Source organism: Rutilus rutilus (assembly GCF_951802725.1).
Source record: "Rutilus rutilus genome assembly, chromosome: 15".
Lineage (NCBI taxonomy): Eukaryota > Metazoa > Chordata > Actinopteri > Cypriniformes > Leuciscidae > Rutilus > Rutilus rutilus.
This window is the reverse complement of record NC_140220.1, coordinates 34,537,100-34,562,725: the sequence shown is the minus strand read 5'-3', so window position 1 is coordinate 34,562,725 and position 25,626 is coordinate 34,537,100. Positions and strand designations below refer to the sequence as shown.

The 25,626-nt window shown below is 39.4% G+C and overlaps 1 protein-coding gene across 2 annotated transcripts; it reads left to right on the top strand.

The window, feature by feature from the left end:
* The first annotated feature begins 797 nt into the window (after nucleotides 1-797).
* On the top strand, nucleotides 798-25,626 carry dse (dermatan sulfate epimerase). 2 transcript variants are annotated; one of them, XM_084432868.1, is made up of 6 exons: nucleotides 798-1,094; nucleotides 4,579-5,046; nucleotides 9,741-9,994; nucleotides 18,545-18,784; nucleotides 20,453-20,660; nucleotides 22,652-25,626. In XM_084432868.1, exons 2-6 carry the CDS (start codon nucleotides 4,625-4,627, stop codon nucleotides 24,381-24,383), a joined length of 2,856 nt encoding a protein of 951 aa, XP_084288994.1. In that variant the 5' UTR covers nucleotides 798-1,094; nucleotides 4,579-4,624; the 3' UTR covers nucleotides 24,384-25,626. The 2 variants fall into 2 exon arrangements, with proteins under 2 accessions (XP_084288994.1, XP_084288995.1); XM_084432869.1 differs by lacking the exon at nucleotides 4,579-5,046 and having other exon boundaries at nucleotides 963-1,094.

Below are 25,626 nucleotides of genomic sequence, written 5' to 3'. Positions count from 1 at the left end.
ATTATTATTTTCCCCACACTCGTTAATTTTAAATGGTCATGTGACAAAAATAATTTAAGTAGCCTACAACTATTCCATGCAGTATTTCAAATATTGCCTAAGGAGATGCCTAAGGCCAAGGGCGTAGATTTGGTTTGAACATTGGGGGGGTTGTAATGTTTAATATAGTTAAAAAAAAATTGTTCTGCATATTTTTCATGTGATCATGGTATAAATATTGGGGGGGGGGGGGGGGGGGGGTTATCTCCCCCCCCCCCCAACCCCCCCACAAATTACGCCCCTGCTAACTGTAAAACTTTACAATAGGGTTCGTTAGTTAACATTAGTGTATTAACTAACATGAAATAACAATGAGCAATACATTTGTTACAGTATTTATTCATATTTGTTCATGTTAGTTAATAAAAATGCAGCTGTTCATTGTGCGTGTTAGTTCACAGTGCATTAACTAATGTTAACAAACCTTAATAACGTATTAGGCTAACTGTTGAAATGAATAAGATAAATGCTGAAGAAGTATTGTTGTTCTTTCTTAGTTCATGTTGTTAACTAATGAACCTTATTGTAAAGTGATTAGTTGGTCTATAGAACGTCATTCCACAAGAAGAATTTAAAATTCATATTCTCAGTATTTCATGTCGACTAGCCCATAGACCTGCTTCATTATAAATCTATCCATATTTTATAATAGGCTACACATTGTAATGTATTTTGTATTCAACGATGTGGTTACAGTGATTGATGACCAAATACAATTGTTCAAAGTTGTATTAGCCTACCTTGTGATAGAAGCGCGTGCACATAGTGCATTATAGGCTACTAGGCTGCAATGAAAGTGTAAGTGTTACCGAAGAGGGAGAGAGTGAAAACCACGGGGGGAAATGAATGTATATCTCCCCTCCCTCTCTCTCTCTCTCTCCTCCTCCGGCAGATGTGACGCTGGTTTGCTGACTTTCTTCTGCGCAGATGATTGCGGTTCTGCGAGGCTGTTGACGACAAACAATACCAGGCCAGCGGATGCTTTCCATCAGGCATGAGACCCATGACTTCGGCGTTTTTTGGGAAGGTTAAGATAACGCAAGTGGATCTGAGAGGTAACGGAGCTCAATACGACTTTCTTTCCGATTTGAAAGAAGTTTTTATGGGTTGTAGCCAACTTTAAAGAGCGCTAGAATCAACAGAAAAAGTTAAATATAGGCTATTTATTTTTTCTTGTTAGGCTATTATACATTTGTTAAATTGCATTATTTAAATCTAGTTTCGTTTTTAAGCGCCTTATTCATAGAAGTGCTTTGTTTTCATAGATCGTTCAGTTTAGGACTATTGTGTGGTCTGTCAGTGTAACTTGCAGTCATTGGAAATTTCATTCTTCTTTATGAAAAAGAGTTATAATTAACAATATAGAAAGCAATACAGCATTTCGATGATCTGTAGAACATAATTAGATATCTCTATCTCATAGCATGTGTATTTCTATATCGCAGATTTATAGAAGTCCATTTCAAATGTGCTTCTCTTAAGAGTCAAACTGGATTGAAACAAGCCTGTTCTCTGCATCTTTGAATGTGTGTGTGCTCAGATCCTTCACACACAGCTTATGTAAGCATTAGTTGTTTGACCATGTGTTTAGCAGGAATGCAGAGGTTGAGGGGTCAAGGGCCACTGCTGTGACTTGCCCTATGCGGTTTCACCTTGCTTTCTAAAGAGTAATCAGAAATCCAATAAGCGCAGTGCTAACTGCAAGGAAGTGATACATTCTTCATACCACAGAAGTTGTGATTAGAATACAATGTTGAACAACAGATGGGAGTATAATATTTGGAGTAAAGGCTGATTTATTTTGACTGGTGTGTGTGTGTGTGTGTGTGTGTGTGTGTGTGTGTGTGTTTTAAGACAAGAGTAATAGATACCGGCTGCGCTGGACACATGTCTAGACACCCCATAAAACTGGACCAGCTAATTTTCCATTTGACCAGCGGTGTGTTAGTCAGTCAGGAGGAGAAGCAGAGAGCTCACATTTCGGCTGTTGGAAAGACGCGGTTATGGTGAACTCGCTAAATTATTGAGTTCAAAGTGTTTTAAGGCATAACAGGCTTAATAGCTGCTAATCAAAACAAATAAATAGTATGTATTCTCAGGGACTGAACGTCTAACTGTTGAAGATCCCGCTAATCATTCAGTTTCATGAACTTTAATTTACTTTCCCCTTTCTCAGTTGGTATGCCAAGTCGGCTATAAGTAAGCCATTCGTAGGTTGACTTCCTCAAAAGTGTAAACACTGTGGCTTTGTTTGTCCAAGCCAAGGAGGTCTGTGATTCCTGGAGAAAGCTATTGGTTCATTCCCATACATTTAAATAGCAATTGCTAGGCAAAAAATAAATAAAAAATGACACCATCAGATGTTTTATATTTTATGGAGCCAATAACTTACAGTATAAAAAATGCATAAGCCTAATTCATCTGGAACCACAGGAAAATTGCATCAAGATAATGTTAAACATAAAAATGTGCACAGGCCAACAGGATTTTTCCTTTGGGTTTTGGATTATTGCAGAAAATAAGCTCTGTGGCCGACAAAAGTTTTATGAATCTTTCACGCCGTGTTCTACAAAATAATCTTCACACATGAACACAACATTTATGAATTCTGAAGTCGAAATACAATCACCAGAAGTAAAAGCTAAAGTTAGGCTACAAATGAACTAGATCATGGTTGCATGACTTCAGCATCAAAACCACTAACCTTCCGATAAATCTTCTATTCTTTATTTAAAATCTTCAAGTTGGAAATCTTTAGTTAGAATGGTTTGCAAGAGCACAAGAATAGACACAACAAGGCTGTAAAAGTGAACTAGTGAGATGAGTTTACCTGTTCTGCGTGATGATGTATAATGTCCCAGACAACCTCTGTAGTCCAATTTAGACACTTGTTAGCAAGCACCTTTTCCGAGACGCATAAAAGCTTAAAAAATTCATGAGTGCTAACTCGTTTCCGGGTTTTAGGACTCGATCTTCCAGGACTCTATGGAGAAAGATGGAGAAGATTCTTAGAACTAGATGGTGCAGTCATAGATATGTATACATAGAGGTCACGTCTGTGCGCACGCCATCTTGGAACAGTTAGCGTTTCGTCACTTGATTTAAGAATCAATGATGCCACAACATTGCACAGTTTCTGGTTGTGAAACCGCCGAGATTTAAATTCCCGAAGAAATGGGATAACCTTTCACAGGTGAGAATGGTTCATGTTTTTTATATGTACTTAATATTACAGGTTTTTAAACTATGGTAATGTTTTAATGTTGTATTAGCTGACTCCTTCGTCTTAAAGTATTGTGTTAGTTTTGCAAAATCATCTGCTGAAGTCTATTGCAGATATAGATAATTATACATGAGTTTAACTTCGGTTGCAGATTTGCTCTCGAGTGTTCACGGACAAGCTTTGACTGTTCCAATATGGCGGATGACTTTCGCATCGCGGCCCATAGAAACAGGCGCTAATGAGGCATCTATGTATAGGCTATATGTATATTGTTGGAAACTCTATTCCTTCATCGAAGCAAGACCAGGAGATGTTGGGATATCGTTCAAGCAGAAGTTATTCTTTATTGAGGACTTCGCTGAGCGTTGCTGCAGTCATCCGACAATCTAAAATCTAATACAGTATGCATTGTAGTCATATACATTCCAAGGGGGAGGGATTACATAGAGGCGGAGACTCTGAACAAAGCATGCAAATGAAGTAGGAACACACCCTACTCTGAGAGCTCTACCAGTCCAATTGAATCAGCGTAACTATTCAAATGCTGATATTGGCCAGGAACTCCGGTTCCAAGAGCCAATCTCAGAGCCATTAAAGACAAAAGGTGAAAGTCTCCCCTACAGCTAATCCAATCAACCTAACGATTCAATGTCTGGGCCAGGGGCTCCAAAGCCATTTGGGCTCCGAAAGGTGAGAATCTCAGTGATCTGACACAATAGAGAAAACAGGACTGGCCGGAGTCTCTAGCTAGAAACTGACCCTACTAAAATCAAAGTCTTAACTTTTAATGTTGGAACCGAAGTTAAACATTTAATAAATTTGTAATACAACAATATATCAATGGGTGCAGCATCTACCAGTAGGGCTTACACTTGGATCATGATACCCAGCCAATCCTTGAGCCCTTCGTTTGAGCATTTCAACCAACATCATTGATTCAGTTCGATGGTGTGAGTTTTGTCTGCCCAATGTACAGAAGGTTGTGGAGAAGTGTTCAGGAAAGCAGTTCAAGAACAGCAGTGGTTTACATTTCCTCAGACTCTACTCAGTTATCATACAGACATGTTGACCTTTAAAGTTCTGACTAATTGTGTTTCTAAGTGCTGAATGTTGGAAGCTTTCAGGCATGCCGGGTTTTCTGGAGCCTGTCGGGAAAAAAACAGTATAGTGAACTTTCATCTCTGTTTAAAAAAAAAAGTGCATAAACCCAGTGAGAGATCAGCCCTACAGCTGGGTCTAATTACTGCAGGCATTCAGACCCTGTAGTGTAACGCAGAGAAAATAACGTCTCTCTCTCTCTCTTTATGTCTCCTCAGCTGAGAGGGAGCAAAGGGATGAGGTCTCTCTCTCTCTGATGCCAGAATGAGAACTTACACCCGTGGTGCACCAACAGTGTTCTTTATAAGTGCACTGTGGATTCTGGCATCCCCGGCTCTGGCTCTAGTGGACCCCAGCGGAGGCATTGCGTTCCTTGGAGGGAACTACGAGGGAACTCACCCCATGCTGTACTTCGGCCAGGCGGAGGTTGAGGAGCTGCAGCGGGCGGCAGTGGGGACGCACAAGGTTTTGGCCCGACAGATCCGGGAGGCTGGGGAGGCCATACTGGAGCGACCGGAGGAGTACCTGCCCCCCTGGAGCCCTGCTGAGTTTAGTGCCCGCTGGAATGAAGTGTATGGGAACAACTTAGGCCTGCTCTCTATGTTCTGCATGCTGTATCCGCACCGTGCCGGTGCGCTGGATGTAGCCAAGGAATACATGGAGCGCATGGCTGTGCAGCCCAACTGGTAAAATAATGTGTGTCTGAGCTTGTGTGTTTGGTGTGCTTCTTAAAGGCCTTGGAACGTGCAGCTTTGTATGATGCGTTGACATAATTTCCACTGAAATAGGAAGCTAAGGCGGGACATATTGAATCTTTTCAAATAGCCAATAGCATTTCGTTTACCCACAGACTGCAAGTCGTACTTACAGCACCGTGGAAGCCAATCCGAGTGCTGATGATACGTTGGATTCAATACATTTATGTGAAAGTAATATAAAGTATTCAGACCCCTTTTTTTGCATTTCGTTTGTTTCATTTTGTCTTATGCTAAAATGCTTAAAGGCCCACTGAAGTGCCTTAGTAAGCACAGCTTTGTATGATGCGTTGACGTAATTTCCACTGAAACAGGAAACTAAGGCGGGACATATTGAATGGCTCCTCCCCCTTTTCAAATAGCCAATAGCGTTTAGTTTACCTCACAGACTGCAATTCGTAGTTGACAGCACCATGGAAGCGAATCTGAGCACTGATGATACGTTGGATTCAATTGTAGAGGTGTGAATAAATTCTAGCTATTGCATTCTTAACCAACGTACAGTTGGAAAATTGAATAAAACTCGAGCGTTTGAGCAACCGAATACACATCTGCAACCCATATTGCTCTGTGACGTGTCAACGGTTGCTATGGCCAGGTGGTATTTATAGCATAGGGGGCGGAGCTTTAGATTCTAGAGAGCATTTGATTGGACAGAAGATGTGATGAGAAGCTGAAGTCCGCAATGATGTCATAAATATCCGTGATCCATTTTAGCGGAAGTTTTGAATGCTTATATCTCCTAAATGCAAATTTTGTCATTGTTTTGGAACACACCAGCTTATTCATTACCTTAGGGCTAACAAATTCATATTAAAAGCTAAATTACTTAAATTTTGATTTCAGGGCTCTAAGGGGCTTTAAGCTCCCAATATACTCGTGGGAAAGGTTCGATATACTTTTTTGTTCTTTGCTTAGGGATGAGAAGTAGTTTTAAATTCCTAAGTAGCTGAATACGGTTAGCAAACATCCCAACGCCACCCACGCGGCTGTGAGTGTCATTTAGTTGAATATGTAAATATGTCCTGCATGCTTTCCTCTCAATAACAAAATAAACACTTAATAAATAAGCAGTTAAGAATGCATTGATTATAACGATGTTTGCATCAGCTCTGAAATTTGGCACTACAGCCAAGTCACGTCAAGTTTGTTTATGTAGCACTCTATAAAATAGAGTAGGTTTGAATCCCGCTCGGAGCGGTGCAAGTAGAACTGGTTACATTGGTGCCGTGACCCGGATGGGAGGGAGGCTTAGGGGTGTGAGCTATGCAAGTAAACCTTGGTTCACTAGTGATTGATGCTAGTGGCTGTGGTCTTTATCGTTCTTGTTGGTGAGCCCACTTTCCATGCCAGTTGATGCTGGTTCGAATCCCGCTTGGAGCAATGCCAGTATGACCAGTTACACCTGCAAGGTGCTTTAATATAAAACATTCATTAGATCTTTTTAGTAAAGGCTGAGCACTAATATGATCCTAAGCAACAACTGATAGGGTTTTGTGAGGTGTTTGTTCACAGTATTGTGAGCCTTGTCCCTTTATCTGCATTCACAACACAACCCACAACACACTTTTTCCATTAGAATTTTTCCTAGATTTAACCTGGAAAACTCAAATATTCATGTTATCAGTTAAGACAGCACTTACTTTTTAAGTGAAAAAGCCACAAAACACCAATTTTGTTTTTATAAGCATAAACATAAAAAGCATATTGAATTTCTTAGAACTTAAGACATTATGTTCCAGGCAATAAGTTCTTAGAAAACCAGATTCAAACAGATGCATATACACAAATTTGTTTTTATCTTCATTTTAATGTTGATGAATCCAGATTGTTCTAAATGAGAGAGTGGTTATGAATTGCTAAAATACACACCAAACTCTCCAAGTCTGTATTTAAGTATTTGCTGCAAAACCTCTCCTATACAGCCATTTGTCACTTTCTGCAGATATATCCTTACATTTAGATTTATACATTTGGCAGATGCTTCCGACTTGCGTTGCATTCAAGGTACACATTTTTCCTTATGCTTTATAAAGATGTACTCTCACCTCACCTAGATGTGTTGCAAGATCTTCAAGTAAAGCCAAGTGTGCTATTCTTAAAACCAGATGAAACACAATAAACACCTTTTATATTGGCCTACACTTGATTGCATGTGTTATTGTTCAGAAACTATTCCAGATCCAGCGTAAGCACAAATCATGTTTGACACTCTGCAATAGGTAAGGTCACTTAGGGCCACAATTTCTAATATATAAGCAAAAAACATTATTATTATTATTATAACATGTTATTTTAACACATTCCATGTTTCTAAGGCCACAAGGATTCTCTTTTTTGACTCTATCTTGACAATACTTGCTTATTTTTCAACCGTATTCCTTCCTGTACACTATCTCCAAAATGTTGACACAGCCAAACCTGCCTCTGACACTACTAACACAAAAGCCTCTAATGCAGTGAGTGACAGTTAGACCTGCCTCTGATGTGTCTAAACTTGTATCTGATGCTTCTTATACGCTCACCTTGCCTCTTATATCGCTTGCTCTGTGTCACTGATTTATTAAGATCAGTCTGTTCCTATTTGATGGCCAAAAAATAACTACAGATTTTAACCTGGACTTACAGCATATGTGGGGAAAAAAACCCTCAAAAATAGGACAGTAAAAAAAAAAAAAAAAAATGCAGCCCATCAGAGCTTTATATAAAGAAGCTAAAAAAGACTTTCTGTAAAGAGTAAACTTAGTTTTTAGTTGTTTAAGCCCTTGTCATAATCCTCTGAAAGCTAAGACATGTAGACCGTCAAATTTATCAAAGGTTTAATTATTGCTGTCCCCACAATATCTACTTTCAGTGTATTCCATAATAGCAACAAAAACTAAAAAAACTATGGATTACCTTGAACTATGAATCACATTGACCCAGATTCCACTGTCATCATTTAATTCCAACACACTCGTTCTTTTTTTGGAAAGTGTGCTGCCTCCACCTTACATAACAAGAATTGCAAAAAGGCTCTAACTACAAGGTTAGGATACATCTCCAGCTGTCTTAAGTCATTTAGCTAAGACAAAGTCTTCACACTTGCGAATGTTCATGGCTGACATTTATTCTTAATTATGAGTTAGCTCCAGTCATTGGGCAAATCTTGAGTGAGTCATTAAACCATTCATCAGTCTTTACGTCTAAAATGTGGGATGATTCTGTGGAAAGATTCACTCTTTAACGAAGCTCCCATAGTGGCCACTGAAGCATCACGTTCCTTCATTCAGGGGACCAAGGTTATATGCACAACCCATACATTTAAGTTCTCTGTTGCTTGAATATTTGGAGTTATATTTTGGTGTTCAAAAATGTGGGTTTATTCATACGTGTGCACATTTGTGAGTCCAAATATTCAAAGTGCCCGTTTTTCCTCACCTCCTCCAGTGTGTCCTCAGAGTGAGTGCTGAAGTTTCTGTTTAAGTTGCTGTGGATGGTTGGTTGGTTGGGGTTAACTGCTGCGGTTCTGCACTCTCATTTACACTGCCGCCAGCATGTAGTGGCCAACCAGCACCAGCCCAACACAAACCTCCAGCTTCTGGAACTCATAACATTGTCGGTGTTATTACGCACACTCCAGATTGTAGGTATAGCAGTAGCACTGATTCAGATCTACAGCCTCCACTGCTCTTTCATTGCTTTGTCAAAGCGAAAATCTGTTATATATTTGCTACTAGCAAACGGTTTCTTACCAAAGTAACTTATAAATAGTGGTTCTCAAATTGCATTACTGTAAACACATGAAACTCGCAGTCCATGCCAGTTTTTAACTGTATTTTTTCTGCCATTTCTCTCCTTGTAATGCTGTCCAGTGAATAGCAATTGAAATGCAGCTCACTTGTCTCCTAAACGCTCAGTTGAATGAAGAAATGTACTGTAGTGTTGACAATATATGTTTATCTACTTTGTGTATTAATCTAAATCAGCTCTTTTTAAAGTGGTTCGTGCCTATTAAAAGTTATTGCAATGGTTTCAAAGATATTACAGTGATATTTGCATTCTGAGCCGAATTTCATGTCTGTTGTCATGTTCGGTAAAATGCTAAATCAATTTTATAGATTATTACACTTAAATACTTAATTATCTCACCATTTCGTTTATTTTTCTTAAATTAGTTGTATTATTATTATTTTTTCTTATTTTGTCCACTTTACATGGGAAAAAACTGGAAAACATAAACTGGAAAAAAGTAGAGTTGTCACTTTTTAATGTGTTACCATTCATTCTTAGAAATAATGTGATAATAAAATAAACATAATTAATCCTACCCCCAACCCATATGTGAATTCTGTAATTCTTCGACAGAACAAATGGAAGTACCACATAATACTATAATCAAATTTTTTTTATATATATTTTTTTTTTGCTAATTTGATTTTCTGTTAACCAATCTACAGTATTTTTCTTTAAAAAACTTAAATTCAGTTAACAGTCAGTCAACTGTTTAGTTAGCATATATGAGCTGCTATCTTCTCTACAATTGCTGTTCTTTTAAGCTCTCTAAACAGAAACAGAACAATTTTTCTGGCTAATGTTGTGTGAGAGTATGTTTCGAAGTCTTAAAGACAGCTCTTTTGTTTCAGGATGGTGAAAGATGCTCCGTGGGATGAGGTTCCTATTGCCCACTCTCTGGTTGGCTTCGCTACGGCATACGACTTCCTATATGAGTATCTTAGTAAAGTTCAGCAGGAGCGTTTCCTGCAGGTGATCGGGAACGCTTCGCGCTACATGTATGAGAAATCTTACCACCGCGGCTGGGGATTTCAGTACCTCCACAACCACCAACCCACCAATTGTGTTGCTCTTTTGACTGGCAGTCTTGTGGTCATGAACCAAGGTGAGTCTAACATTTCTTTAGCGTTGTATGTCCAGACAGTGTGAATTCATTTGCATGGGATGATGTGTGACACTTTTTCACATTGATCATCAAGATCATCAGTTTTTTGACTGGTCCAGGTCTAAAGTAAACAGCCTCTATGAAAGCTTTATTAACTGAAAGATTAACCTGCAACTGCTCAAAACTGAGCGTTAGCATTTCTTCTATTCATTTTTCTGTGAATGGTCTGTTCTATCACCTTTATGTTGTTTCTGGCTTTATGGTCTGAAAGCTTAAACATGCTGCCTTCAAAGAATGCTTTCCGATGTAGGAAGGCATCAAGGCACGTCTGAATCCAATGTTAGCTTCACTTCCTGTCTTCTGAGATACCTTCATCTGATCGGTTTTTGAAGGCAGCATAGATGTGGGCGCATCCTTAGAATAAGGATGGCGTCTGAAAGTTGTGGTTAGTGGTCAGCTAAGCTTTCAGATGCAGCCATTGGTGTTTAAATAATGAACATGGAATTCGAGTTCTATTTGGAAATGCACTGCAAAGACATTCAAGTATGAAGTAGCGATCAGCTACAGTATTGTAACATATTCCTGAGTGAATCGGCTGTTGAATGGGTGGGGACTTGATTTTTTCCATTGGTTGTGGATTGGATTGTGAAAAGTGAGCATTGTATACTTGAATGAATAAAGATCTGAGTGTGAATGGCTTTTCTGCAGCATGGGCTTGCATACATCAAAAACAAGTTATGGCATTTTAATGAAAGATTCCAAAGTAAAAAAAAAAAACTGCATAAACGAATTGTCAAGAACTATGACCTTTTCTGTGCAGGGTTTCAACAAAATTATAAACTCATGACATGATTGCAAAACTTTTATATTTTCACGTCACACACAAGGATTCTGGAAAAGGGAGTAGACTTCAGTAGACATATGGAGTAGACTTCACCCACAGGAGTTCAGTTGGTACATATCCCAAAGTTCACAACAACTTAAAAGCTCAAATAACACAATTTAAATTGAACAAAAATATGATTCCTCTAGTCTAGAATTGTAACGCTTAGATTCACAGAAGACGAAGATGATTCTAAAAGAACATAAGATTTATTATGAACTCAGAATAACAAAGCCAACAAACGAAACAGTGTGCTAATGCACAGACTTCAACCAACAAATGAACAGGACAAAGGGAGGAACTTAAATACACAGTGATGAGTAGCTAAAACGACAAACAGCTGTGAAGAATGGTGTTAGTGTCCATGATGAAATGCATATCCATGGCGGGAAACCAAAACAAAGGGAACCACATGCCATGAATGAAAACAAAACAAACGGAACGTGACTGTGGTTACGTTTACACGACAACGATATGCTTAAAACGGAGAAGTTTTTCCTCTGAGTTTTCCGCGTACAGACGACACCATTGTCAAAACGATCCCCATTCACACCGATCCGTGAAAACAACTAAAAGCGCTGTATTCTGCTGCCAGGCCATTAGATGGCGATGAAACCCTACAGACTGAACTAGAGCTGAAGATCTTTGCCCGAACCCGACGGGACCCGACGGGTTTGGTCGGGTTCGGACTTAATTTCTATTATTTTACACGGGCTCGGGCCGGGCTCGGGCTCGCGCTTCGGGTTGCGTGGTAAATGAGCAGTCAGGTGATGTGTTTAGATTAGAGTGAAAATGGATATTGAGGAGGTGAAATGGAGGCTGGTCTCTGGAGGACTTATTTTATTTCCTTGTTCCAACTTCCAAGTGGCCTCTAGCCTCCGTTAGTCATGAATAAATGATGTTCAAATTTTTATAAATTACTCCTTTTTTTTATGAAAGACAAAGGTGCTGTGTGCGTGCGTCTCTTTCTTTCTTTCTCTCCCTTTTCCGCCGAGTGGTGCGTGTGCCGGCTCGCGGTGTGAAGCGCGTGTCCGCGCTATTCTCCGACACTCTTATCACTGCTGATAGACGGCCTTTTGGACAGTCGGGCTGTAAACGGGTTCGGGGCTTTTAAAAAGCTGTCAATCAAAATGTACTTGTCGGGCTCGGGCCAAACTCTGTCGGGCTCGGGCCTTTTCGGGCCGAACTTTTAAGGCCCGATTACAGCTCTAGACTGAACACGTAATACGCATGTGCATGACGTCATGTCTTCAGAGATTCACGTTTTTGTTGTTTACACGGAGACCGGTTTCAAAAACTTGCACGTTGAGCATTTTGCGTTTTCAGGAACATTTTGCGTTTTCCCAAAACGCTGTTGTCGTGTTTCGGTCAAAACGCATAAAAGGTTTTACGTTTTTAGTCGAAAACGGTTGTCGTGACAAGAATGTCTTGCCCAATATATAGTTTCATCACTGTAAGCCTGTTTGATTTATAAACTCAAAGCTAGTCAAGATGATGTTCTATAATAATTGGCAACATACCTCACATACTTGTTGATAGACCTTTTTTTGAACCCCAAATAAAATCCTGTAACAGCACTTCTTAAATTAGAATATTTCATTTTAATTCTGAAATGTGAAACTGAAATTCTGTGCTCTCAATCTGTGGACAATCTGTTACTCCCAAGTAAACTGACATATGGTTTTTGGAGAAAGTTCAGTCTTCTGAACACACACACGTTTTGAAGAAGGAAGGGTCTGCCGGCTCGCTCAGCATTCCTGCCTGGAATTTAAGGCTGCTCAGGGTCATTCTGCAGAGCTGAACTTAAGCCTTCCTAATTATTTCTCCAGCGAAGCAGTTCACCACATGACTCCAGTATTTCAGAACTGATATTTTCCCCTCACTCTCTTGCTCTTTTGTGTTTCTCTCTGTCTTTATTCCTCCCCTGCAGCTATTCATAACATAATCTGTCGTTTCTGGCCCTGAAAGTATGTCCTTTTGACGTTTTGAAGCAGCTTCTCTCATATCTGTCCAAATATCTGGAGGTTCTTTTTGCCCCGCTCTTCCCAGCATTCCCATCCCAAGCTGCTCCGTTTCATAGCAGAAGATTCTGTATAAAATAACATCATTAATACAGAGTAAATGATGTGGGTTTGCGGAGATCGGCCTGGATGGATGAAGGAGCGGTGCCTTAAAGGGTTAGTTCATCCAAAAATGAAAATAATCACTCACCCTCATGTTGTTCCAAACCCATTAGACTTCCTTTTGTCCATGCAACTAAGAATTTGATGCATCAGAAAGTGCAAATAGACATGTATGGATTACTTTTACCAAAGTCTTTTTGTACCTTGTATGTGTCAAAGACAAAGTTTTAGTTGTGTGGGCTTTCAATGGATAGACAAAAATATAAAAATATCTTCATTTGTGTTCCGAAGATGAATGGAGGACTTATCGGTTTGGGATGATATATTGGCAAGTAAATGATGACCGATTTTTTTAGTGAACTATGTCTTAAAATGAACTTTGTGTATACAGAGCTCCTTGTAATCCCAACCAACCCATCAGTTATACATTGCACTAGTCGGAACAGTCATGAATTTGGCGGTAGTGTTTTATTTGTATTATTAATTTGCCATTTAAACTTCACTTGGCACTTTTTGATGGCTGCCTGGTTTTGTAGTTTCACAATTTAGAACATGTCTGATCTTCAGTCAAGCAAAAACGTCCCACATCACACTCTTTTGGTCTCACTTCATCTGTAGCTATTCATATAAAATGCAAGGCTATGATTTTGGCCATGGGGGTTCCACTTGAATGGCTTTCACCAACCTCATCATCACACTCCTAAGCATCTGTTTTCTACCACCGTCTGGTGGTTCCGTCACAACAAGGTATAAAGTCTCTCTCTCTCATTTCTACTGTAGTGGAACGAGCTTCACCTGATCTACTGAGACCATTACAGCTTTCAAGAAGACACCTTTGAGATTACTTTTGACTTCTGAGAATGACATTACTTGAGCTTGGGTCATTAAATGGGTTATATGAATGGGGTGGAAGAGTCACCTTTGTGAAAAATGAGTGCGCTTAATTGTATGTGCATTTGTTGTGAACTTCAATTCTTAAAAGTATATAAAAATTAAAGAAACGTATGCAGATAGTAAAGTATTAATGAAATAAAAGTCCACTTAAGAGAGCACACTTTCATGACTGTTTCTTAACCCACTTAAAGACTGTAATAATGTCAAATTAAAAGTTTTTAAATAATTGTTTTTAAGATCTTTTTGTCATGCAAGAAGTACACTTATTTTGATGTTGACTAACATAGAACACATGGAAAAGTACTTCCTATTTTACAGTAACTAGTGTTTTATTCAATATTGCATTTAAAGTTAAAGTTATTAGCAACACTGGTGGCCGTTAATGGAACTGCAGCCAGCAACTTATTGCTCGTGCTCGCACTCGTGCATACGTAACACACAAGAGACTGAGCGTGATTCAAGGCCCAGATATACTCATGGCAAAGTTTTTTTTTTTTTGTCCTTTGCTTAAGTAAAAATAAGTCGGAAATACCTTTGTTACACTACATCCTTATGCATCGCTTTCTGCCAGGACTTTTACGTGCTTTTCCCAAACCACTGAAGTGACGTCGACGTCCGGGTTAGCGGTAGCATGAGCCGTCAGGCAAATGTTATTTAAATAAACTCCTGATGTAGGCTACTTACAAACTTTCCAATGCCTCGTTTTATGAGTACAGAACCGTAGAACTTTTGTACAACTGTAGAAGTTTGGTACCATTCCGGGCATTATTAGTGTGGTAATTTACGAGATACAACCTTGGATCCATTAGCGCCTGCACTAAGCCATCCAGCTGATTTATCTAAATAAGCTCTAACTTTAATAATGTTCGACCAAGGGAAAAAAGGCTTCTGGGGGGGTGTTTGGCTCGAGGTCATGGTGCAAAGGACCCTAGGTTGATTTTACTCTGAACCATCCCTTTAAGCAAGCATCTGATCATAGCGATGTGGATATGTTTACAAATGCTCTGCAATTTACCGTCATCATGTTGACAGATGAGGTCATTCAAATGACACTGTTTTGATAGTTTGATTATAAAGAAAATTTGAGACTATAGACCAGGGCTATTCAAATACATTTGCAGGGGGGCCAAACTAGGAAATTCCAAAATTTGTGAGGGCCGGACGGACAAATTGATATCAGCTAAAGGAAATTAAAATATACTATATACTAAGGTACATAATATATGAAATAAAATAAGGTACATTATTCTTTTGGTTTCCTTTATTATTTCAACACATTCAACTTGTATTGATTAGGCCTACAACAAAGTGCAAAACTACAAATACTGAGACATATACACAGCTTTTACCCTTAAAACAGTAAACATAAGTAATAGCTTATATATATATATATATATATATATATATATATATAAATCAAACAATCAAAATAAAGCTGTCATAAGTGCAAAACTGCAACTGCAGTTTCAAGTATCAAATCTTATTTGGGGAAATAACAATATTCAAATATCCCTGAAGTATATCTTTCAGACAGTGAGTACACATTTTAAAACTAGAAAAAACATTTCAAGTGTACAGTAAGTACAAATCTTCTAACTATGTTCTGTAAACATACTCTTGATGAAAATAACTAATAACAATAATATTTCCTTATCCTCAGTAAACACACAGGTCTATCGGTCCCTCGCTTGCTTGCCGTAGTTGGCACAGTAAATAAGTTCTTCTCCGTCCATTCACTCTGAAACGTACGATTTTCTCTGTCAACTTTGCGGTTTGGCTTATATGTGTCATAGGCAGCGTGAGAACATCGAATCAGCGAGAATGAGTGTTTGTCACCATGGAGACGACCTGCTCCGCTCTAGAATCTTTTCCTGTACTGTTGTCTGTGCGCCGCGGCAGATTCATAGATTTTTTTTTTTGACTTTTTTTTTTTTTTTTTGACTTTTATTATTATTATTTATTTTTGTATCTGCCACGGTCCAGAATACATTTCAATCGGGCCAAATTTGCCCCCGGGCCGCTATTTGAATAGGCCTGCTATAGACTATCAGGCTATGTGAGACGATAGCTTAAATTAATTTGACCTTTTCTTTGCATGACACATTGACATTACAGTACAGAATGGCTCTTTTGGCATTTTTCCTGAACATTGTATAAGCATTTGTTTCATGTGTCATTGAACGGAAGAGAAGCTTTCGGGAGCGTGTGTAAACGTCACAAAACGCCCCGAGTCCTTCACATAAAATCAGTCCACAGGCTTTCATAGACAACCTAGGAAGTCAGGGAAAGTCTTGTTTTTTAAGTTTAATTACAAACTGCTCATTGGCAATAAAATGCAACTCTCGATTAATACATGCAAATTCTTACATATAGCCCCGTTGATATCAATTTCAATAGAAATGACAATAAAGTATATTTAACTTTACATTCAATTATATACAAAGTAGAAATAAATGTAACTTTACATTCAGAAGCATACTTTGACCATATTTCAAAGACAACAGAATTATGAAATTACATATAAAGATGTACTTAAGTTCTACTAATATGTGGATGAAAAAGCACTTTAAGTGTATTTAATTGAAATTTAAACTATTTTCATTTAATTATAAACAACATCCATTGTTAGTGTCGAAAACATGACATTCAGTTCACACTTTAGCCTATCTTTTTAAAGGATATTATTTCTGTTAAAAGTTTGCTAAAGTGTATTTCTTTTTCACAAGAGAAGAAAATGTCAACAACACTCGGAATCAGTCTAAATCCAGCCTGTAACACATATGTAGTTTTGTGTAGACCATGCTAAAAGTGGTAACAGAACTTTGAAAAGATGGAAATAGTTTACTCAAAATTAAAATTCAAGATCAAGTGCATTGTGCTGTGTGGCACAGCTGTGTACTCTGGTTGTATACTGCATATTTGTCAAATGTGCACAGTTCACAAACAGCAAAAATAGCACCAGTAGTGTGATGTCTGACTCTCCAAACACACCCGTTCTCAACCATACCTGCATTGAGCTAAAAATCGCAGCACTAAAATTGGAACATTAGAGCATACTATGTGCTTCATAGACTGTTTGTGTTAGAAAAAGACCGCCAATCATGGCAAAGACGGTCAATTTAAAAAATGCCAAAAGCAACTGAAGAAGTTATTTAGACAAACAGATAAAGAGCTTCGTGGAATGAAGTGTGTTTTGTTTGCTTAATATGGTGCAGTCAGATCTGATAACTCCAGCTTGTGTGCTGTTGGGTTTCTGCAGAGTAGATGATATCATGTTTGTGTCAATGTTGTTGTTCACTAGGGTAATTCCTGTTTGATTGTAAACCGGTGTGTGTGGCCGTGTGTGTGTGTAAGAGTAACTTAGAGACAGTAGCTGTTTGTCGGTGGACCTACTGTGTTCCAGGAAACCTGTGGTGTGGCACTATTACTCAAACTGATGAGATGTGGTCTAAATATTTATGTGGTTCTTCTCAGACTCACCCAGGCATGCAGGCGGAGGAGCTTGGGGGTACATTTGAAACATTTTCATGAAATTAAGAGAGCTATTTGAGAGTTTAGCTCATATTAGTACAGGAAGGTTTGCTTTTTGCCTTCTGCTTCTCAGAGTTATAAATATAAACTGTACAATTCATCATTTATACCATCACACGCAACTCAGTGTGGTTTCCGTATGATCTCTACATGCTGAAATGAGCTGGCTATAACAGCAAAGAGCTGCTTTCTGCTGACACAAGCCCATTTACGTGCACATCAGAAAACAGGGTTATTCCAGGGTTATTGCAGAGCAGCACTCTCTAAACATGAGCGCTGTTTTCCCTTACGCCATCTAAGGAATGAAATTGTTTAGTCCTGTTTTGACTGATGTTGTTGTCGTTGATAAACAACATGGACGGTTTTGTGTCTGTTTTATGGTGTATTACAAATTATGACCAATTATGAAAATATTTGCTTCGTTATAATGTTCCATTGCAACATGTGCTGTTATTCAAACTTTAAAAGCAAAATCACTGGTAAAATATCTTTTTTTTTTTTTTTGTGGTTGCCTGAGGCGCAGCTGCTTGTATAACAGAGCACTGCCCACAAAGCTATGGTTTTGACTTTTACTAAAGTGAAAACTTTTTTTTTTTTACCAATAAACATAAATGTATTAGAATTTATAAAATAATAATAATGAGCTAGGTTGGGACAAAATACGTAATTAAGATCAAGCAATGTAAGGGAAAATCATGCAATAACATGGCTGCAAATAAAAGGTGAGACACATGGCCAAAGATTATGCTTTTGGTAAATACAATTATTTCATAATAAAAACTACCATTCTGCTACTAAAAACTAATTACACTACCATTCAAAAGTTGTTGTCAAATAATCCTGAACAAAAATGCATGATGGTTTCCGCAAAAGAGCAGCGCAAGAGCAGCGCAAACTAGCGTCTGGTTTAGGACATGCCTTTTTGGGTGGTAAATAATGGCTAGCGCAAACCTTAGTAAATGACCTTGCATGATTCATTTAAATACTCTCCTCCCATAAATTTTGCGTCTGAAAGAGAAACTCCTACAAATGCATATGCAAAATATGGTCAGGAAACGACCTTCTAATCACAACAAATTCTTCTCTATGTGATATTTGCTATGTTTCTGTATATTTCAGGATACCTCCAGGAGGCATACCTCTGGACAAAACAGGCTCTTTCCATCATGGAAAAGTCCATGGTGCTTCTCCAAGATGTGACGGATGGATCTCTGTACGAGGGTGTGGCCTATGGGACGTACACCACTCGGTCACTCTTTCAGTACATGTATTTGGTGCAGAGGCACTTTGACATCGGCCACTTCAGTCATCCCTGGCTGCACAAACACTTCGCCTTTCTCTACAGGACATTGTTGCCTGGTAAGGCCTTGCTCTGCCTGGTTCTGTGTAGTATCTTACAAGCACAACATTTAAAGGGTCATATCGGAAACGTTTTATTTGATTTGGTCATCATTTTTCACCCTCTCTCTGACCCTTAGTTTGTTTTTTTGCTGCTGCTGCCTGTTGTACCTTCCTACAGCAGTATATAAACGCCCTTTTTGAGTAACAATGCTTACTTTATATGGGCTGCGGGTTTGCTGTTGGGTCCAGTTTATTTTGTGCTGCCCCATTTTTCAATAACAACCTCTTTGCAAAGCCTGAGTTACATTTGAACAAATTCGCAGCTTGGTTTCAATAAATGCATCTTCAGTTTTGAAAGTCACAGTATGTTTCCATAGTACATTTAAAAGGTTTTAAGGATATGACCCCCTTTAAAAATTTTAATAGCTGACAATTGTGGTAATAAAGTGCTGTGCCCATACCAGTCAAAGCAATGAACTCCTTATACACATGAGTTGCTTGGTCTCCCACCTTAAAGGGATAGTTCACCCAAAAATGAAAATTATCCCAAAATGTACCCACCCTCAAGTCATTCTAGGTGTATATGACTTTCTTCTTTCAGCCGAACACAATCAGAGTTATATTTAAAAATGTCCAAGCTTTGTATTGGGAGTGAATAGTAATTGAGATTGTAAAGCCCAAAAAAGTGCATCCATCCATTATAAAAGTAATCCATACAGGGTTAATAAAAGCCTTCTGGAGTGAAGCGTTGGGTTTGTGTAAGAAAAATATCCATATTCATAACTTTATAAACTATAACCATTATGATGGATGGATGCACTTTTTTTACTATTCACTCCAATTATATTAAGCTTGGAAGAGCCAGGATATTTTTTAATATAACTCCGATTGAGTTTGGCTGAAAGAAGAAAGTCATATACATCTAGGATGGCTTGAGAGTGAGATAATTATGCGATACTTTTCATTTATGTGTGAACTAACCCTTTAAAGCCATGACCAGGTAACCTGGCCAAAACCAAACCAAAGCTCAGGCCATGAACTGTAACAACAATAGCTCTCTGTGCACATCAAAGAGCTAACAGCCGTCCAGCTGTTTGTGTGTGTCTACAGACAAGTCAGGTTTGGATAGTTTGCAACCTCCTGCCAAAAGCCATTTTATTGTAGCGGAAAACCAAATCCGTAAGCAAAAAATTAGGAGACGGAGAAGGTTAGCAGCCACAATACACCCTCTCAGTCGTCCGTTCTGAGAATCCACACAGATGCAGTCTGTCAAGACCACATGGCCTCATCTTAGTCGTTTCTGTGTTTATATCAATGTAACAAGGGTTTCGGTTTTCTGTGGAAACCAAAACAAACTGGTGAAAATACTAACATCAAACTCTCATTAGTTAAAGGCTGCCCTCTAAAGACAGTGCTCACTTCTGTCGTTCTTTTACACACAAGTGATTCCTTCTGGCTAAATATTTTCTAGTGGTTGCTAGGTTTAATTTTCCATTTCACAGTAAACTGCTGCTCTTTCTTTAATCTTCACCCAACCTCGTTAATTAAAAAGTGTTTACTTCTGCTGCTGTCAAAGAGGCTTCTACATATTGTGCGGTTTGTATGTATCAGTATGAACAACTGCATGAGATTTTAGTTGACCTTTATGCTTTAAACGATTCAGTGTATTATTTTCTGCTCCTGCAGGTTTTCAGAGAACCGTTGCAATCGCAGATTCCAACTATAACTGGTTCTATGGGCCAGAGAGTCAGCTGGTGTTTTTGGATCGGTACGTCATGCGAAACGGCAGTGGCAATTGGCTGGCTGAGGTGATCAGACAGAATCGTGTTCTGGAGGGCCCGGGACAGGCGGGGAAGGGTCAGCGCTGGTGCACTCTGCACACTGAGTTCCTCTGGTAAGACTTCTTGTGTTCCTTTTTTACAAATATTTCGCTAGATTTTAGTTTTGAATACTGTGTATGTAATCCTCAAAGAGGATTAAAGCTTTGATTTTGATGATATTATTTTTCCCAGTTAAACATGGTTGTGGGAAGCCATTAGTTATGAAACTCACGATGTTTCAGCATATTTAGTTTTTTTGATGTTGTAAAATGTCAAACATCAATGTTGCCAAATTTCACAGATGTTATACTTCCGTTTTCAAGTACTTTGACTTTCTTTAGAAGCCTTCCTAGCCACAAAAATGTTTGTTACATTACACTATTATATACTGTAGTAACTATAATTTATGCAAAATATATTTAAAAATAAAAAAAGATCAAAATCTAATTTCTCCTACTTTTAAATATACAGGAAAAGCTGATTTAATGCAAAGTGTTACATTCGTAATCAATATATGCATCTTGAAAAAAAATCAATAAAATGATTTGCAAAGTAGGCCTAATATTGCATAATTTGATGAAGCTGAGTTAAAAAAAAAAAATCAATAAAATCTTTCCATCGTGAATAGTTTTTTTTTCTTCAAATAATATTTATATATGTCAGCTTTAATGTACTTATCAAAATAAAGAAAGGTTTTGGAATTAATTACCAAAAAAGTATTCAAAATGTATCATTTAACTTACTGTAAAGTCTGCAAATGGGTGTTCGAATACTTTATTTAATGTCAAAAAACGTAACATATAAAAGAAATTTTTTTTTTTCACAAAATCCGTCATTTTCTGTCACTAGCATGGACACTTTTTACATGGACACTTTTTGTTCCGAACCCAGTGTTTACATGAGCTCTAAATAAAGTGATCTGATTAATGTGTGCATTTATGTCACAAGCTTAACATCGGAATTGATTTTTTTTTCTGGTACTGATGCACAGCGCTCATGAAGATTTGTGCCATTCTGCTTATGTTTATCAAGCAGTAAAAACACCTCCTCCCGCACAACAAATCCGTCTGTGGGTGAAAGTCCGAAGTGGCAGATGATGAACGGAATATGAATTTTCGATTGACACGACAGTCATTTATTGTACTATATTATACTGTATTCAACAACAATTCATTTCGCCATTTCTACGTCATTGCACATACGCAGAACCAGTTTCGCTTTTCAATTCGATCTCATTTTAGAAATTTTACTTACCAATTAATTCTGATTGACGTGGTTACATGTGACTTTTTTTATTCCGACTGTGTTTCTAGTCCGATTACAAACAGATTATTAGGGTCCATGTAAACGCAGCTAATGTTTGGATATAGCAGAAAACATCTGGGTCATGTTTGCATTTTCTTTTGTCAGGTATAAAATTATGTGGGTGGTGTGGCGCAATGGATAAGACACATGCCTTTGGTGTGAGAGACCCGGGTTCGAATCCACTGTGAGACACCAATGTGTCCCTGAGCAAGACACTTAACCCCTAGTTGCTCCAGAGGCGTGCGACCTCTGACATATATAGCAATTGTAAGTCGCTTTGGATAAAAGCGTCAGCTAAATGTAAAATGTAAATGTAAATGTCATACATGTGAAAATCATCTGAGAATTGAACAAATAGTTGTAAGCCGGCTCAGAGGAAGACAGGAATTATGTTTTTGTGGCAGTTTTTCTGGTGATTGAGGGATAATAAGACTTCTACACCTTACAAATTGTCGTCTGAAGCAAAAATGGTACAAATTGCACTTCATATTTTGCGAGAAAGCATGACACGCTAGAGCAAAATAGGCACTATTTTTGGAACCAGCACCACAAAATTAGTAAGAAGCAAATATTGGATAATTTCACTCGGCAAATATTATGCAGGGCGGTGTAATACATCTCTTGAGTTATTTGGGATTGAAATCCCACTTGTTGAGAAAAGGTCGAGCTGAAACCAAACTGAAAGGTTTTCTGATTATCCAAGAACTAGAACTTTGTGTATTGTGGTTTAACTACAAAATGTGCCTCTCTCGTTGTATAGGTATGACGCCAGTCTGCAACCCACCCCTCCTCCTGATTATGGTACATCCCGTCTGCATTATTTCGAAGACTGGGGAGTGGTGACCTATGGAAGTGCCCTTCCTGCTGGGAGAAACCACACATTTCTGTCCTTTAAGTCGGGGAAGCTCGGCGGACGTGCTATTTTCGACATTGTTCACCAAAACAAATACAAAGACTGGATCAAAGGGTGGCGAAACTTTAATGCGGGCCATGAGCACCCGGACCAGAACTCCTTTACCTTTGCTCCGAATGGAGTCCCGTTTGTCACAGAGGCTTTGTATGGACCCAAATACACCTCTCTCAACAATGCCGTCATGTTCGGGCCTGCCGTGTCCGAGAGCTGCTTTGCACCATGGGAAGGCCAAGTCACTGAGGTTTGCAACTCAAAATGGCTGAAGTATAAGCACGGTCAGGCAGCAGACTGCCAAGGTCAGGTGGAGGCGGCTCTGGAGCGGCAGGGCATGGTGTTTATTCGCGGGGAGGGTCGTGCAGCTTACAACCCTGAGCTGAAGATCAAGAACTTTCAGAGGAACTTACTCCTGCTTCATCCTGAGCTTCTGCTGGTGGTGGACCACATTCAGCTGCATTTTGGCAGCTCGACACACAGCATGAGCGCCTTCTTCCACAACACTGACCTGCCCTTCCAGAAAACCCAAGTCGATGGAGTTCACGGTGCTCTGATCAGACACGGAAATGAAACGTCCACGATGTTCTGGTTGGACGATACGGGTGGCAGTGAGCAGGCAATAGTGGGATATAGGAGCTACCCCCGGGGATACCCGTATAATGGTTCAAACTATGTGAATGTGACTTTGCCACTGAGGTACCCGATCAGCAGAGTGGCCTACGTCTTCTTCGGGTCCGGAGTGGATGTGCAGAGTTTCAGCGTGCATGGAGACTCAGAGAGACTAGACATCTATCTGGCCACCAGGGATCACACCTACAACATCTATCTGCTCACAGATGAGGTTCCCACCAAACCCCTGGCCACGGTGTTGATGGACCAAAAGAAAGTGGAGTTTGAAAGGACAACAGGGGTAAACGTGCATCCCTTGGAGGAAGTAGAGGAGTACGTTAATGTTGTGGAGGACAATCTTCAGCATGTCAAACCAGTCTTCCAACAGCTGGAAAGGCACATTCTTTCACGGGTTCTTAACACGGACCGTTTCCACAAAACTGCTGAGCGCCTCCTAAAGTCCTCAGACAAGAGGAAGACACCGGGGACTATTGAGAAGATGTTTTCCCTTTCTAAGAAGCAGGGGAAGGGGAAGGGAGGCAAGAAGGCAAGCCTTTCTGACAGCCTTCCAGACATCTTTGCTCAGATTGAGGCGAGTGAGAAGAAGGAGAGGCAGCGGACGATGAAGCGCGTCTATGAGGAGGTTCCAGAGGAGGCGGACGGGGACTCGAGGGCTTTCGTTGATTACAGTGATTTACGAAAGGGCAGAAAAGTGGGCTTTGTAAAGGGCCGGAAATTCAAAGAAGTACGCGTGGGGGCTACGGCAGAGAGTGATGATGTGTTTAGCACCACCTCGTACATTCGCCTTTTCCTCATTTTGAATATAGCCACTTTCTTTGTCCTGCTGGCCGTGCTGTTGACGCGCTTCCAGAGGGCGCAGAGTTTGCACACGCAGCGATGCCTTTACGGCATCCTCCTCATAGACAGCTTCATCCTGCTCTGGCTGTACTCCTCCTGCTCTCAAACACAGTGCTGACCGACTATTCCTGTGGCGCGATACGCCACAAGTGTTGACGCCAATACTTTGGAGGAATATCCCTGTTTGCAGAAGCAGTGCATCTAAATGAGGCGTCATCAGTGTGGACGGTACATGGCTCCTTCTCACAGTCACGGTCGTATCGTCACTAAGGGTGGGACAAAATATCGATAGGGCGATATATCGTTGTCCTTCTCCGTGCGATACGAGAATCGATACGCTGGCGCCAAATATCGACATTTTTATTCATAAAATAAGGGGTTACTTCGTGGCTCCTCGAGGTGGCGCTCAACACGTGAATGACCATAAGTTAACTAGCCTAAGATAAAGAGATTTTTTAATGGTGGACAGCAGTGTGAGTAAAATAAAAAATCGAAAGTCTGGACGCATTTCAGTCTATCCATCTATCAGTGGATATATTTGGGATCCACTCATAGACGCCTGCTTTCAAACGCTCCCGTGTGTATCTGTGTAAGCGCTCGGTGAAGAGCGTCAACGATGTCTATTTACAACATGTTTTCGAAGTGTTGATAAACGTAGCCAATCAGAGACCTATGTGACCCTGGACCACAAAACCAGTCACATGGGTCAATTTTTGGGAATTGAGATTTATGCATCATCTGAAAGCTTCCCATTGATGTATGGTTTGTTAGGATAGGATAATATTTGGCAGAGATACAACTATTTGAAAATCTGGAATCTGAGGGTGCAAAAAAAAAAATCTAAACATTGAGAAAAGAAAAGCCTTTAAAGTTGTCCATTTATGTTCGTGATTGTGCTGCATTCACTCACAAAAATACTCAAACTCAAAAACAAAAATAAATGTTTTATATATTTATGGTAAGAAATTTACAAAATATCTTCATGGAACATGATCTTTACTTAATATCTGTCATGAGGTTGAAGGAGAGAACCCAAACGCAGACGATATGCAGACACTCAAGGTTTATTACGACACAAAACAGAAAACAAAACCCACGAGGGGGCAAAACAGGACTGGAGGAGAGTTCACCTTGACTAAGACAAGATACTAAACGAAGACTAGATTCTGACTTGACAGGAAACTAACAGCAACACAAACTCACAATTCTCATTAAACAGGATTCAGACGAAGTACTCACAGGACTGTCACAGAGTTTAACACGCAATGTTTGACAATGTACCGACACAGGACAGAAAACATGAGGGGATTAAATAGGGAGCAAACTAATCAGGAACACAGGTGAAGCGATGACATAATAAT